General features: G+C 43.5%; 1 protein-coding gene across 2 annotated transcripts in view; it reads right to left on the bottom strand.

Annotated features, from left to right (window-relative positions):
• The window catches only part of LOC126161576 (caspase-1-like), a 138,284-nt gene that overhangs the window by 30,958 nt on the left and 91,108 nt on the right, over positions 1 to 16,218 (bottom strand). For both annotated transcript variants that reach the window (XM_049917516.1, XM_049917517.1), the window contains exon 2: positions 1,473 to 2,287. In XM_049917516.1, the coding sequence (XP_049773473.1) occupies positions 1,473 to 2,287 (815 nt within the window). The remainder of the gene's footprint in view (positions 1 to 1,472; positions 2,288 to 16,218) is intronic.

The raw sequence follows: 16,218 nt of genomic DNA, 5'->3' as shown, positions 1-16,218 counted from the left end.
ACCCTTCTTCTAGTCAAGTTGTTCCACAAACTCCTCTTCTCCCTAATTCTATTCAATACCTCCTCCTTAGTTATGTGATCTACCCATCTAATCTTCAGCATTCTTCTGTAGCACCACATTTCGAAAGCTTCAATTCTCTTCTTGTCTAAACTATTTATCATCAATGTTTCATTTCCATACATTGCTACACTCCATACAAATACTTTCAGAAAAGACTTCCCGACACATAATCTGTACACAATGGTAACCGATGTCTCTTCTTCAGAAACACTTTCCTTGCCATTGCCAGTCTACATTTTATATCCCCTCTACTTCGACCATCATCAGTTATTTTGCTCCCCAAATAGCAAGACTCCTTTACTACTTTAAGTGTCTCATTTCCTAATCTAATTCCCGAAGGATCACCCGACTTAATTCGACTACATTCCACTATCCTCGTTTTTCTTTTGTTGATGTTCATCTATACCCTCCTTTCAAGACACTGTCCATTCCGTTCAACTGCTCTTACAAGTCCATTGCTGTCTGACAGAATTACAATGTCATCGGCGAACCTCAAAGTTTTTATTTCTTCTCCATGAATTTTAACACCTATTCCGAATTTTTCTTTTGTTTCCTTTACTGCTTGCTCAATATACAGACTGAATAACATCGGGGAGAGGCTACAACCCTGTCTCACTCTCTTCCCATCTACTACTTCCCTTTCATGCCCTCAACTCTTGTAACTGCCATCTACTTTCTGTACAAATTGTAAATAGCCTTTCGCTCCCTGTATTTTACCCCTGCCACCTTCAGAATTTGAAAGAGAGTATTCCAGTCAACATTGCCAAAAGCTTTCTCTAAGTCTACAAATGTAGGTTTGCCTTTCCTTAATCTTTGTTCTAAGATATCGGTAACAACTATATTTCGTAAATTATGCCGATTAGATGGACTGTAACTATATAATGCTAATAATAATAATAATATCAAAACGCCAACGGCAATAAAGCTGACGAAATGTGTCTAAATCCTGAACTTATTGTTCCCAACTCGGTATGCTGTTTTTGTCTCAATTGGTTGCCTCCAGTCTCGTAATGGCATTTCACTGCTTTCTGTGGCGAGTGGCATGTGTTAAAACTCAATGCACGAAATATGGAACATACAAATACGTATCTAACAATAAACATCCCCGTCCCCCTGTAACACACACACACACACACACACACACACACACACACACACACACACAACTTTCACATCCCGTGTTCCTCTGCGTTACTTTCCCCCTCCCCCCCCCCCCCCCCCTGTCATGGCTCTTTTTTTAAAATTTTGTCCTTTGTTGTATGGGCCATTGCCTAAACCATTTAAAATGAAAATAAACTTTAATACATTGTACTGAACCTAATATAAATAACGTCTAGCAGCAAGCAAGTGTCAAAAAATAAATAAAAAAATAAAAAAGTTACCGTGAATTTATCGAACCGTAGAATACTCACCCTACGATCATGTCGTTAATGTCATCGAACTGCTGGCTGATGGGGCCGGCATCAGTGGTCTCATTCTCCTCCGTCTCTGTAGGTGCAGCATCCGCGCCGCCCTGGCAATCGTATTTGGCTCTAATATCGCAGCCGGCATCAGTCGTGTCGCTCACCCTGCACGGTGTCGCCTTGGTTGGCTTCGCGTGCGACGGCGTCGAGTGGACGCTGCTGTAACCGGCGTCGGACGGGGGAGTGGCTGGCGGGGAGCTACTGCTGGACTTCCGGGAATAGCGACCGCTCTTGTCCGAACTAAACGAATCACCAATGGAGTCAATCACATCGGACATTCGCCTTGTCCGCTTCGGGTAACACTTCGTCTCAGTCTCGTGGTTCCTATTATTGTCTGCGACCACGTCCACATTGTTCTCCTTGTCCTCTTTGGCAGTCTTCTCGAAGTTGAAGAAGACTTCATTCAAATCGCTTTCATCGCTACCTCCGATATACACCTTTCTCTCCAATTTTGCAGATAGATCCTGTCCATCTGATTTCACTATCCGAGAAGTGTCTGTGAGCTCACTGGTCACAACTCTTATTTTGGCAAGGTTGTCTTTTTCGCCCATTGTATCATTTACTCCCTCACTACCACGACTGTCTCTACTGTTTCTCTGACGAGCACTGCGGTCCGTATAGCTACTGAATGCTTCAATGTTTTCCGATCCAGCGGCGCTATCTAACCCATCAGCTTCGGGTACTTGCACAGCTTCACTGGAGTAAGTTTTCGTCCCTGAAGTGTCGGACGCACTGCTCTGATGTCCTTTCGTATTATCAGTTTTCTGAAAAATAAAACAAAGCAGAATAATTAAAGCGCTTTTTAGCATGTTGTGGCAAGAAACATTACGATAAATCTAAATAAAATACTATTCTAATTTATACGACAAATATTAAGTTCCAAATACAACAAACGGAAATAACTGGAATTCAGGTCCGCGTATTATGCAAACAGTGGCGCTTTTTAATAACTAACCATGTATTTTCTAGAAAAACTGAATATAAACACCCATCAATGATAACACACAAGCGCAGAAACATGTCTGCGCATTAGAAAGAACGGTTTATTTAAGTAGAGCTAAATTCTCATAATTTAGTCACCAAACACGACTGCTGCTACAACAGTGAAAATCAACCTAGTCCCTATCGCCCACTATTTTATAGTGGGCGTTCCCACTGTCATGGTGGGCGATAGTGTAGGCGTTTTAAGAACGTTTTCATTAGATTTCTATAAAAAATTGACGAAGAATGTGGTTCGTAATTATTATTATGTGCTTTAACTAAAGTTACTTCCCTACTTTAAAAATCACCATTACTGTGCAAACGATGCGCGGGTATGTGATTTTACTACTAACAGAGGTACAAAAGTGGTCGGTGGATCAAATCGTTTGACTACCACTGTGGTAAAGCTTCGAAATCGAACTACGAAAGGGAGAATCAATCAAACTACGAAAGGGAGAATCAATCAAACTACGAAAGGGAGAATCAATCAAACTACGAAAGGGAGAATCAATCAAACTACGAAAGGGAGAATCAATCAAACTACGAAAGGGAGAATCAATCAAACTACGAAAGGGAATTTTTAGGAACAAGCACAGCTGTTTCCACACGCTAGCTACAGGTCAAGAGAAGCCTTGGCCACCGCGTTGGACTGCATCCAGATACTATCAAGGAATTATACATAGAATGTTTAGAGCAGTCATATCCATATTTTCATTATAAACTGATTACCATTGCTTCCAAAAACGGCAATTGGCCCAAACGGCTTGGGAAACGGTTTCTGTACAGCGAAATCTATGGTAAGGATCAATTGACAACAAGTTTCTTCTACCGCACCTCGTATAAACTAAAATTGTAGATGCCAATTCCTATAAATACGTGAGCATTTTATCAGAAGGCGGCAGTATCAGAGAATCTGTTCACCGGAGTATTTCGTTAGATCAAGCTTATTCACGTAGAATCACGTTAACGAACGAACGGCTGTCACCCTCATTCTCTTGAACTTTCAGTGTACCGACATCATGCGGCATGTTTTATAATGTTAATATATTCTCCTAACACGTACCGCACTGACTGGGTATACGACAACATTAAAAAACATTTGATGCAGGAGAAACTGCATGCACAAACAACGCCAGTGAAAAGAAGAAGAAGATGAGGAGGAGGAGGAGGAGGAGGAGGAGGAGGGGTGTGGCTAGTTCCGGTTTCTCGCTCGCTCGCTCCCTTTTGTTTTTCATGTATACGGCCAAGCGTAGTTAGGTAATTTGCCGATAGTCAGCGCTAGTCACAAACAGGGTGAGTTCTGGTGCGGAGCGAGGTGTTTCATGAAATGGCCTTCCCGATCACCAGATCTCACTCCGTGTCACTTTTTTCTGTGGTGGCACATTACAGATCTGGTGTATGTACCGCCTCTAGCAAGTGATGTATCAGAGCTACGAACAGAATACAGGAAGCGACTGATACAGTCGAGGATGCCATGCTGGGACGGCTATGGCACGAATCCGATTACTGTCTTGAGGTCTGCCGGGTCACACATGGTTCACATATCGCATGTTTTTTTTCTTTTTACAAACTTTCAGAGTTTCTCTTCAAAATGCAATATGTATGGCATCTGTAGAACATTTAGTTTTGTGCAATAAATAATTGGAAGTGTTCCCGGACTTCATGTACGCCCTGTATTTAGCCACGGACAAGTGCCCACATGTGATAGCGCTGTTCCCGAGGCAGACGCTGTTCCTTAGTGACGTCACAGCGTCACCCAATAGCAGCACAGAAAACTTACCGACCAACCAACTGACTTTCGAGTGAAACGATCCGTTGATGTTCTGAAAACGCTCTTTTGAATCATCGGTCCAGAAGCGTTTGATATACTGTTGGAGCCAAATATTATTCCAAGAATCAAGAAAAATACCAGCGTAATTGTACCACACTGACAGTGTATTTGAAATTCTTGCCACTTCCTGAATGTTTCACTGAAGATTCAACCAAGACAATCTAATGCGACTGTCGTATCTTAGAGATTTTTGCTCCCAAACAAATCCTCTACCTACACGAAGTTTCCAGGAGTTCCTTCAGCGTGCACACATAATCTAGTTTAACCGGTACATATGTCATGCAGAGTTCGAAATGCTGCAACTATTGCGAGTTGTGTACAACCACGCTGAACTTGCTGCCTCATGTGGGAGGGATAAGTACCTATCTCAAGAAGTTATTCGCCTAATGACACTTCAACCATCATCTGAGCGGTTATCCAGCGCCTTACTAAGACCTGCATTTGTCAGTCTAGAGCCAAGTATCTTCTACTCCTCCATGTTTATCAAAACAGAGCTGTGAAAATTGAATTTGAAGAATTTGCTACCCCAAACGTGGGAAGAAAAACTACATTCTTAAACTGATTGTAACATTTTTGAAGTCTAAAAAGAAACTAAATAAATGCCTTCAAAACAACAACAAAACGATATCAGTGACCGATCGTGATTGCAGTCTACAGTAAACCTGATTTACTGCTAGTCATCTCAGAGGAACTATGAGATCTTTTCGAAGTTTAAGGATCGGAATTCTTTCTAAGAACCGGGACCAATGAAACTGGGTCCATATTTGGAACCATTAAATTAGTGTGCTGAACGGTTCTGCTGCTAAGATTTACGTCTAATTCACACTAGACAAATCACTGAATAGGTTGGTACGCCACTAAGTAAAATGGTTTTCGAAATGGGTTATCTGACAATTTTTTTTTTCTGTCTGCGCTGGTAAGATCTGTACTGAACACCTCGTCTGACTCGATATTCAGAGAAATACTTATCCTTGAAAAGTACATTTAATTAGTACACAGTTGGCAGCTTCATAACATGGAGGGGAAGGAACAAGCACACAGTATTTCAATAACGACCACACACTTATGGCTCGGATAATTTCACATACCTGTGTTTCTAGATAGGAAAGAAGTTAGTTTATTGACTATCCTAATTATAATAGTTCTAACTTTGTCTCTATTCATGTATCGTCACATGTCAATATGCCGTAAGTAGTTATGAAGTGTTGACAGCTGTCAGCTTCGAAGAGCAAACCCAGGCATGCATTTAGCTGGAGTCGGGAAGGGGGAGGGGCGGGGTGAGTGTGGACCAATTTTGTTAACTTCGCGGGAAATGGCAAAACAGTTGAGAGATTTTACTACGGCTCTGAAAGTACTAGTTACTCGTCCTTTCCATTCCACATTTTGGCTTCTTCAAACTGGTTCCCACACCGATATGTCTTCCTCGCGGGGCAGGATGCGAAATCCATTTTCGCTTTTCCTAGGGTTTGGGTGGAGGGGGGGCTCCCCACGCCCCCTCCCCTCCCGACACCTGGTCGGCTTGCGTTAACTTGCTCCTACTTGCCGTTACCTCATCTTCCGGAAGTACTCTATCGCTGTTAAGAGCGAAAAGAAAACTGGTATGTCAGTTTTTATTTTGGCTTGTTTGCTTTTACTCATCCGAGAATCCCTCTAACCGTGGTGTCTGGTTTTGCCGACATTCCAGAAACCGTAGTACTCATGAGCGACTGTCTGCCGGTCAGATGAAGAAACAAACAGCTCGCGGCGTACGCTACCGCCACCGTGCGGCAGCTTGCTTGATTTACGCCTGGCATAAACCTGCTAATGTTTATAGAGGCGGAGAACAGATGGCGCGAGCGTAGCTCGACACGCCTCCGAGAAGACGTGCAGCGCGACGATCCTTTGTGTACAAAGCCTGCACGTGCGGCGGATCGCTCAACCGCTGACGCATAACGACGCTCGCTATCAGTTCTTTGTTACTCCAAACCAGGCGGAGCGGCAGTGCCTCCCAGCTCCCCCCCCCCACCCCCTTCACCACCCCTTCTCCTCCCCTCCCCACTTTTTCACACCACACCACTGCAGCATCATGTGGCATGGACACATGTAAACACTGCTCGTCCCCACCCGTCGTCCCCTGTAACGCCAAGGTCGATGACATGCTGCTAGATTGGCGCAATCCTTTAACCCGTTTCCCAGTGTGCTCGTGTTCGTTCTTACATGCGCTAATATTAAATCCTTTTCCAAAATACGTTGTTTTATTGGTTACAAAAATGAAAGTATCATCCGACACACACACACACACAATCACACAACAGAGAGAGAGAGAGAGAGAGAGAGAGAGAGAGAGAGAGAGGACGGTTTCCAAACTGCACTCACTGCACCTTCTGATCTTGCGCTGAGGGATTTAACAACGCAGGCGAGAAAACTATTCCTCATCCTCAAGGCGTCTTTGAGGGTCCATGAATCATTGCGAGACGAGTGAGGTGTTACTGGAATATGTTTTATATGTTGTCGGAGTATTAGTAATTTAATATATATTTCCTTCCGCAAAGTTATTTTCTTGGTTGTAATTGTGCGGCATGCTGCTATAGCGCCCTTGTGGAATTTTCTGAACACGTTCCTAACCGTGCGATAGCTGATTATTCTCTCTGACGGCAGTGTTTGTCAGAAAAGAATGGCGGGACGGGATATCGATTTCCACAAATCTAAGCGTAGTATGGCACTCGGGAATGCGTTCACAGCGTGGATTATTCAGAAAGTTTCTAGTCACATTTCGGGAACGGTAGTTAGTCTGTCAAATTTGCTCACTAGCGGCGGGGGGGGGGGGGGGGGGGGGGGCGAGCATTGAGCATTGTATCTAGACGTGGGTGAACCTATGATAATGTCTGTGTATGAGAAAAGAACCCAAGTATTTTGTAGCCACAGCGCTGATTGGCTAAAAAGTCAGACTGCAAGGTTTGCTTGGCTCTCTCACAATCGGGATTCGCTCACGTATCTTCAAGACGGGAATTACAGATGATTTGCAATAGAAACAACCGATCGGCAGACATGTCTGTCGAAGTCAATATAAGGTTACGTAACCCAAGCTGGTGGTGATGTTGGCGGTGGTAGACAACTAATAGCTGGCCCCCCAAGCGAGCCGATTTTAGCGACGAGTGACATTTCCGTCGGATTCTGCGGAACATGCACGTCCAGCCTGCGCTTTAGTAGACACGACATTCAGCTCGTTACCTGCACCTCCCGGAACGATGATCCCGCCTCCCCTACTGGACACATACGAGCCGATTTCTGAGACGAGTGAAGTTTCTCCGTTGCTTCCAGGTGGCAGCTACTTTCAGCTGCTTCAAGAATGATGGAGTGAGCCAATGACCACGTCGGTATGCTAAAATTGTAGCGCGAAAGACCAACACCGACTCCAAGGAAGGCTTCGGCGCTTGTTCATGACGTCACGTCAGCTAGGCACGGCGAACGCCAGGTCTGTTGCAGGCATACTCACAATGGTGGTGTCTCCCTCTCTGACACAGGAAAATGTGAAACTATTGACGGTAGTTTACCAACACACATTGTTCTCAGAGATTTCTGCAATCAATTGTGCAGTTCATTACACTTCTTAACAAATAGTGTAGTCCTGAACTTAAATTTCCTCCTGATTTAAGGATTGACAAAAAACATCTTGATGGTCCAGCAGCAACGGAATTCGTTCTTCTTTACCTTACTTGTAAATCTGAGGAAGCTACGTTTGTACTGGGTTGCTTTTACAAGAAACTGTGAACATACTGGTGCTCTTCTTTAGGTATCTTGGTTGACTATGGGGTGAGGAGCACTGAATGTTAATGAAATATCTTGCGATTCTACACGTTGGGGGAGGGGGTGGGGGACAGGAGAAGAGGCAAAGGAGAGATACTTGTTTTATCAAATAAAATTTTTTTATCTTATAAAGTTTCTCCTTTCAGTTGCAAGAGGGGAATATTTATCTTTTCTAATGAGCATGTTTAAAAAAGTTTAAGCTCAGCAGTATTTTCGATGGATAAAGCTATTTTGTTTCCTGTTTAGAATTCCTTTCGTTGAAAATGATTAATCTAATGACTGGCAACAGTTGGACATTTACACATGTAAATTAGTTCACATTTCCAGTGACGATGTCAAACGAAAATAAATAAATGAATCGAGTTCATTGAAAGGGGGGGGGGTTTGGGTAAGTTTCGATAGCAGAATGGATCAAGTAAATATAGTTTCTTGAATGTAAAATTTCCGAAGCTTGCCATGGGGCAAAGCATCTTCTCATATTGATCAACGTTTGTTTTGACAGGATTTAGTAATACAGAACTATGATCTTCATTTGCAACTTTACGATAGTAAGGAAATCTTTCATCTAAATAAAACTGCAGAATCCAAAACAATACCAAACGGTTTGTCCAAAAATAAGAGATTTATAGTGATACGCACGCCCAGGCGTTTCTGCCTGAAACAGACCTGGCGTTCGCCGTGCCTAGCTGACGTGACGTCACCAGCAAGCGACGAGGCCTTCCTTTGAGTCGGTGTTAGGAAAGACCTTGTTTGTGAAAATTCAACCATGAGCATTATACGAACGAGAATGTAACAAAGTAGGGCGTGGCGAAGAGATGGCTGAAATATTTTTAAACAGCATTCCATCCGAGAACCAAAAAGTTGCAAACAGAGCGACAAAATTTGAAATCAAGTTTCAGGAAAGAGCTCAGATAGGTGCAGGCTTCTGAGAGAAGTGGAAAAAGGGAGATGCGAGTTGAAGCACTGACGATTGTAAGAACTGCTTGTACTATGTTCATTATCATATTGTCTATTAACTGTTACGTCCGTTATTTTACAGGTATTTTTAATTGTTGTGCTTTACAAACAAGAATGCCCTCTTCCTAGCATTTCGAATCTTCACGATTATGAAAGACCCATATAGCTGTAATATTGCCTTCCGGAAATCCATGTTTTCCAACCATATTTGAGTCCACAGGGTGCATACCCTCAGCTACTGACAATTTTCTTCCTTTTATCGTCCATACTAACTTTCTCCAGACGATATAAAGGACTTCCAGTATTCAAAATGTCTATAAACGACGCACTTTACACTGCACTTTCGGCGATACAGCGACAACTAATGGTATCCATCGCCTGTGGCTTACTGAACACACCACAGTACACTTCAGAACCAGTTCGCCCGCCTGCACACACGCAAGAGCCGCGCTTCGGAGCAGTTTGCGTACCTGCACGTTAGTGGAAAATGACAGGCCTGAGATCGGCAGGCTGTGTCCGTCAAAGATATCCGCGAAAGAGCTGGCCCACCACCACCACCACCACCACCACCACCACCACCACCAACCCCCTTCCCACCCCCGTATATTGCCAGCTAATATGAAACTTCCAAACATCACAACTGTGTGCCGGACGGAAGCTCTAACAAGGTACCTTTGCCTTTCGCGGGCAGTCCTCTGCCCGAATGAGCTGCCAAGCAAGTCATGACTCATGACCCGCCAGCAGAGCTTTTGCTTCCGCCAGTAACGCTCGTATTTTCCAAAGACGCCGGTCTTGAGCCTCAGATCGGTACAAAGTTTCAACCTGTGAGGAAATTTCGCAACAGTGCGCAAACTGCTTGCTTTACAGAAATAATTTCTCCTCTGCGGCCAACAGGTGGCCAGGTGACTCATTAAGTGCTGCACGAAGCTTCAAAACCACACAAATTATACTGTTTTTCAACGTTCACACCATGTCTCAAGAACGGTCAGAACGTTCTGCCCATCTTTCAGTTCCTCGACGGAGCCTCAATGTTGGTAGTTAAGCGACTGCTGCGGATCAGTTCATCGATTGCGTCCACATTATCGCCTGCGTTAGATGTCTATGGCCTTCCTTCCACATCAGTATCATTCACCTCTGCGCGGCACTGCTCAAATTGTTTGCTCCATTTCACTACGGTAGGGCGCCAAACTGCATTTAGCCCATATACCGCCGGAATTTCACGGTGAATGTGTGCTATTTGTGTGTTTTTCTCACAATCTTACTGTCCCGCAGACTTATGCTTTCCAGTACGTTCCCAGTTGCCGCAACATTTCAGTTCCACACTGATACATCTGTTACCCGTACTGAAGCAGAACTGTGTGCAGAACACCAAGAACAGTAATTCTCTTCTGATAATTCCTCATTCTTCAGCTCTATCATCATAACGCGAGTCGAGAGTACAACTTACTTTCGTAAGTACCCCCGTACGAGAACTGTTTCGTAAACTGCTTCAAAATCCAATGACTCCGTGTTTTTCCGTTGCCGCCGTACGTGACAGAACGTACAAAAAATATCCAGGTTAACCATGAACACTGGAATATGGAGATATTTGGATGCGTTACTTTACGGAAATACCTGCAAGAGACTGCCAGGCTGTTTGAGAACGAAACGTGTATAACCAGCAATGAATTAGGTAAGTGAATAGTGATCATGTAACCCTGATAGTATTCTACGGCAGCTGAAGACATTAACAGTAACCACGTCTCCACTACCACCGGGAAACGTCTGGCTTAGAATACACCACCGAAGCGGCTTTCTTTATTTGCTAATACCCGTAATAAATCAAACAATTGCTCGAATTAAGTAACCCCCACCCACTTTACACTGCGCGCGCGCGCGCGCGTGTGTGTGTGTGTGTGTGTGTGTGTGTGTGTGTGTGTGTGTGTGTGTTCCATCACACGATTAGGTAGCCATAAAAAAGGCTTATTGCTGCTATATAGTAGGTACGGAAAAGGAGGGGAGGGGGGGGCGGTACTGCCGTACTTTATTCATGGCAATTGTTTGATTCATTGTGGCTGTTAGTGATGTAATCGTAAATAGTCACCGTGATTAACAACTGCAACAATAGCGCAATAAAATTTTACAACATTGCAGTGTCACAAGCATGAAATACTTATTGAAACTGTCGTCACTGCTGTCCGGTCACGACCTCTGTTGACAACTGTACGAATGTTTATACAGAGACATTGTTTACATTCTCATGTGAACTGCAAGTCACCGTATGGTGTTTCACGAATGATACATAACGCACCAGAACTGGCAACTCGTATGTATGTATGTATGTATGTATGTATGTAGAGAAAATTTCAGTGACGCAGACGCAAAAGACTCGAAAACTCCAAACATCCATTTTTCCATGATACTTTCTCCGATATGGTTGCTGCTGACTTTCCAGGATACAAGCCCATTTCTACGACATATAGGAAAGACTATTGTAAGGTAGGCTGTTCAGGTTTGCTTTTACTTAGTGCTCTGTACGAAAATCGTTGACTGCGCTGTGTGCAATCTGTTACTGGTTGAACTCATTGTTGGAATATTCGCCAGTGAAACGTTGGGCAGTTGGAGGTGAGCCGCCAGCAGTGGTGGATGGGTGGGGAGAGAGATGCCAGAGCTTTGAGAGGTTACTATAAGCGGACGATCTGGACATGTGTCCGTCAAAAGAACGAAATTTGTTTAATTGGATGTCACAAAAATATATATGACTTTTGAACGCTATTAAGGTAAATACATTGATTGTTCTCTTTCAAAATCTTTCATTTGCTAACTATGCTTATCAGTAGTTAGCGCCTTCGGTAGTTTGAAACTTTTATTTAGCTGGCAGTATTGGCGCTCTCTGTATTGCAGTAGTTCGAGTCACGTCAGATTGCGTTGCGCTAAAATATTGTGTGTCAGTTTAGTGATGATCAGAATAAGTAAAGAGAAAACTAATACGTTGAGCTGTTTGAATATCAGCACTGTCGTTCTTAACATTCAAAGGAGAAGTTTCACTATTAACGTATTTCTTACAAGGACGTCCTAAAACGTGTGTGGCGTTATACCGTATACGTAACTGCAACATGTGGATAGCCGTCGATGCAAAAACCGATGTATGTGAACGTTTCATTGGCGATCTCATTCTTGAGAAACTCGTCAGTATAGAGTCCACGAAAGCCTGTATTAATTTCTTGCGAAGCGTTGGAACGCACAAATAATGTTTAAGTAGCTCATTTTGTGAATGACCATCTTTAAGTACTGTGGCCTCTGGGTATTTAAGTAGTAATTTATTCGGATGCAGCAATCTCCACCCTGGAGCTTCTTGCACGTATTTTATCCACATTTAATCCACTTCAGAATTCTAAAGGCGTGCATTGCAACATATCAAACAAGCCTGCGGCGGCTACCAAGAAGTAAATACATACTTTCACATACCAAGGAAACGCGTCTCTAAAACCATGGGTTCCCGGGCGTGCAGCTTTAGCCGGTCAGGTTTGGCTTTTTACGGTCGCATGTGACAATGTGAGAGGCGTGTTTTTTAATTAAGTACCGTTTGAAACTTAGAAAAAAGACGTGCTAAGATCTCAATTTCATTGTTACATGAAAGCCTGTACCTTAATCTACTTTTCTACATAATTTCCGTCAATATTGAGGCAGTTGTCATAACGTTGTACCAGTTTTTGAATACCCTCCTCATAGAAGTCGGCCGCCTGACTTGTTAACCACTGCATCACCACTGTTTTGACTTCGTCATTGTCTTGAAGACGCTGACCGCCCAGGTGTTTCTTCAAGTGCAGGAACAGATGGTAGTCACTGGGCGCAAGATCGGGGCTGTACGGAGGATGATCTAGAGTTTCCCATCGAAAAGATGTGATGAGATCTTTGGTCTGATTCGCCACATGCGGACGGGCATTGTCTTGCAGCAAAACGATGCCGTTGCTCAACTTCCATGGATGTTGCTTTGATTCTGGTGTGACGTAGGTCACTCATGTTTCATCGCCCGTAACAATTTGGCTTAAGAAATCATCACCGTCGTTGTGATACCGCTCAAGGAAAGTCAATGAACTGTCTAAACGTTTGGTTTCGTGCACATCCGTCAACATTTTCGGTACCCAACGTGCGCGCAATTTTCGGTAATTCAAGTGTTCGGTCACAATGTCATACAAAACACTACGAAGAATATTAGGAAAGTCATCCCGCGAAGAAGAAATCATCCACTTCCTGCACCAAACTCTCATTAACGACCGAAGGACGCCACTACGTTGTTCATCTTGCACATTTGCGCGGCCATCTTTAAATGCTCTCACCCACTTTCTTACCATTCCATCACTCAATGTTTTCTCCGTAAACTGCACAGATCTCACGATGAACATCGATCGCTTTTAGGCCTTTAGCACTAAGGAATCTAATAACAGCCCGTACTTTACAGTCGGCGGGACTCACGGTTATCGGAGGCATCTTGAACTCTCAGTACACAACGTAAACAAGGAAGAATCAGACCGCAATGGCGTCAGTGCGTAGATTAAGGTACAGGCTTTCACGTAAAACTAAAATTGAGATATCTTAGCCCGTCTTTTTTGTAATTTCAAAACGGTACTTACTTAAAAAACACGCCTCGTATCAAAGTGCGGCCTGTCCGACTCTTCTCAGGTGAAAGCGTTCGTTCTGTCGTGAGTAGCAAGTCGTACTTTATGCCATTGGAAGAGTGGAGCAGAACTTTTGTCTAACCGAAGTTATCCGAATTCTAAATCGAAATCAAGAGACATAAAAATCATGTGCAATTATTTAGATCAAGCAGTAGTATGTACAAATAAGGGGCAGTCAAATGGAATATGAAAACCCGTCACAGTAGGACCATGCAATGGTTCCATTCCAAAGCAATCGAGACGATCCATTTCTGTTTCATAGAACGCGGTCGGCCACTGACCGATCCACAACCACATCCACTCTTGCACTTCCTTGTCCGACTTACCGTCGTCCACGCATGTCATTCATCAGGTCGCCAAAGCTGTGCAAAATCACAAGGTGGAAGATCCTGGCCGTACGGAGTATTTTGCAATGTTTCCCAGCCAAACCGCTGAAGCGTAGCCTTCGTCTGATTGTGAGCGGGCATTATCGCCCAACAGGTTGATTCCTTCCGACAGCATTCTTGGGCGCTTTAACTTTATGGTGCGTCGCAGTTTCTGCGAACTGTCGTCGTAGTGATGCACGCTGATCATACGCGCAGAGGACCCCTACTGTCGAAGGAGGTCACGATAACGCCCGCCCCCCCCACTACCAATCGGACGAAGACTATACTTCAGCGATTTGGTTGGCTAACAGCGTAACATTCTCTGTACAGCCCGCATCCTTCACCGTGTGATCTTCGTATCTTTGGCCACGTTAAGAAAGACGCGCGTGGACGCCAAACGCGGACGAGGAAGTGAAAGAGTGCGTGCGGTTGTGGTGGCATCAGTAACCGACCACGTTCTACTAAACAGGGTTTGATCGTCACGTCTCCCAGTGGGACCAGTGCCTTAACGCGTGTAGTAATTACTTTTGAATGTAACCATTCCACGGTTCTGTTGTGGCCGGTGGCCGGTTTTCATTTGATTGCTCATAATTGCCGTGGACTACAAATACAGGACATGCGAGTTTAGCACCCAATTGAAGTTCTTTCAGTGGATCACGTTAGCCGATGTCCCAACCTGGCAACAAGCAGCTGAAACTGCAGATATTTTGTATAGAGAAAAAAAACCAACGAAGTTGGATGACAAATTTCTCGATCTGTGGCAAATTTAGCGGGAAAAAAGTATGAGGCGACCAAAGTTAATTAAAATTTCTTTCGTTTTCTATGTCAAAGGAGTCGATAATTGTTTTACCCAGTTCAATGAAGAACATTTAGTTTATTTTGATCTAAGGTTGTCTTAGAGGACTGATCGATTAAGAAGGCTGAGCACTCAGTTGCTCTCATAATCGTAAGGCTGTTTACTGATTTGCTTTATCTTAAGCACCTTTAACGTTGCTCTCGCAAAAAAGCTTACTATAATTGTTATTACTAATAGACTCAAAATATCATTTCTGTTTAAAATAGGTGGTCTTGCGTTTAGGGCAAAATGACAGGCTGAATATAATGTTGATTCCGGCTCTTCTGTTTCTGAATCCGGCATCTCTAGTTTCTCATGGTGTGCCACTCTAAGGGAGTTTCGAAACTAGAGTTGCCGCCTGAGCCAATACTACACTCTAGGCTTGCAGATAATTTGGACAAGAACCTGGGTGTGACTTGCGCTTCAAAATCGCAATTCACAGCTGTAAGGTAATGTATCTTAGTATTTTCAGTGACGATTGAGATTCTAGTAAACAGAAGGGACAAAAACTAGTGTTGTTAACACAGTACAGACTTTCAAAATAAATTAAGTACTATAAAATGGACCTTAATTACGTATTTCTGTCACTTGTGAGTGCATATTACGCTGATATAGTAGGCTATGGTGTAATTCGGAGATAAATTTCAGTTTTAGCTCTCGGTTTGTGTTGAATATTTTCCTGATGTTAAATATATATTTTACCCATTTTCATTACGTAAATATGTACATTATGTGTTGACATCGAATAAAAACCCCGACTTTAGTAATGGCTCTAGTAGAAGAGTAGAAGACAATCTGTGTGTAGAGAGAGAGAGAGAGAGAGAGAGAGAGAGAGAGAGAGAGCAGAGGGGGGGGGGGGGAGATCGCTACCGCCGCGCCTCAACACACTATACCGACTTCGCTGAAAGGAAAGGAGTTGGTCAGTTTCTGTAAGTGACTATTGCGATTCCAGTTTCCCAGGTCATATTTCACCGCCCACTGCTTGCGCATTTGTTAATTTCTTTGAAGTACTAACGGCATTCAGTACAGTTTACCAGACAAAAGCGGAAAAATCTGGCACTGCTCTTGGTCGTTCTCAATAATTACGTAACCCTTATTAGAAAACGTCCATCAATCACAATTTAGTCTACAAAAATTTGTGCGAAGATCTATAGAGTAAATTACTGCCACTGATTCGACTTGCAACGTAATTCCTTTCAATTACGTTAAATTCACTAAACACATGCGCAATTGCAGAAAGACGTACTGATTTGTACGTGAAAATAGTTATGCTCCGCAGAAT

This window comes from Schistocerca cancellata, chromosome 2 (genome assembly GCF_023864275.1).
Source record: "Schistocerca cancellata isolate TAMUIC-IGC-003103 chromosome 2, iqSchCanc2.1, whole genome shotgun sequence".
Classification (NCBI taxonomy): Eukaryota; Metazoa; Arthropoda; class Insecta; order Orthoptera; family Acrididae; genus Schistocerca; species Schistocerca cancellata.
Note: the sequence above shows the minus strand (reverse complement) of the source record. Positions and strands in the feature narration are given on the sequence as shown.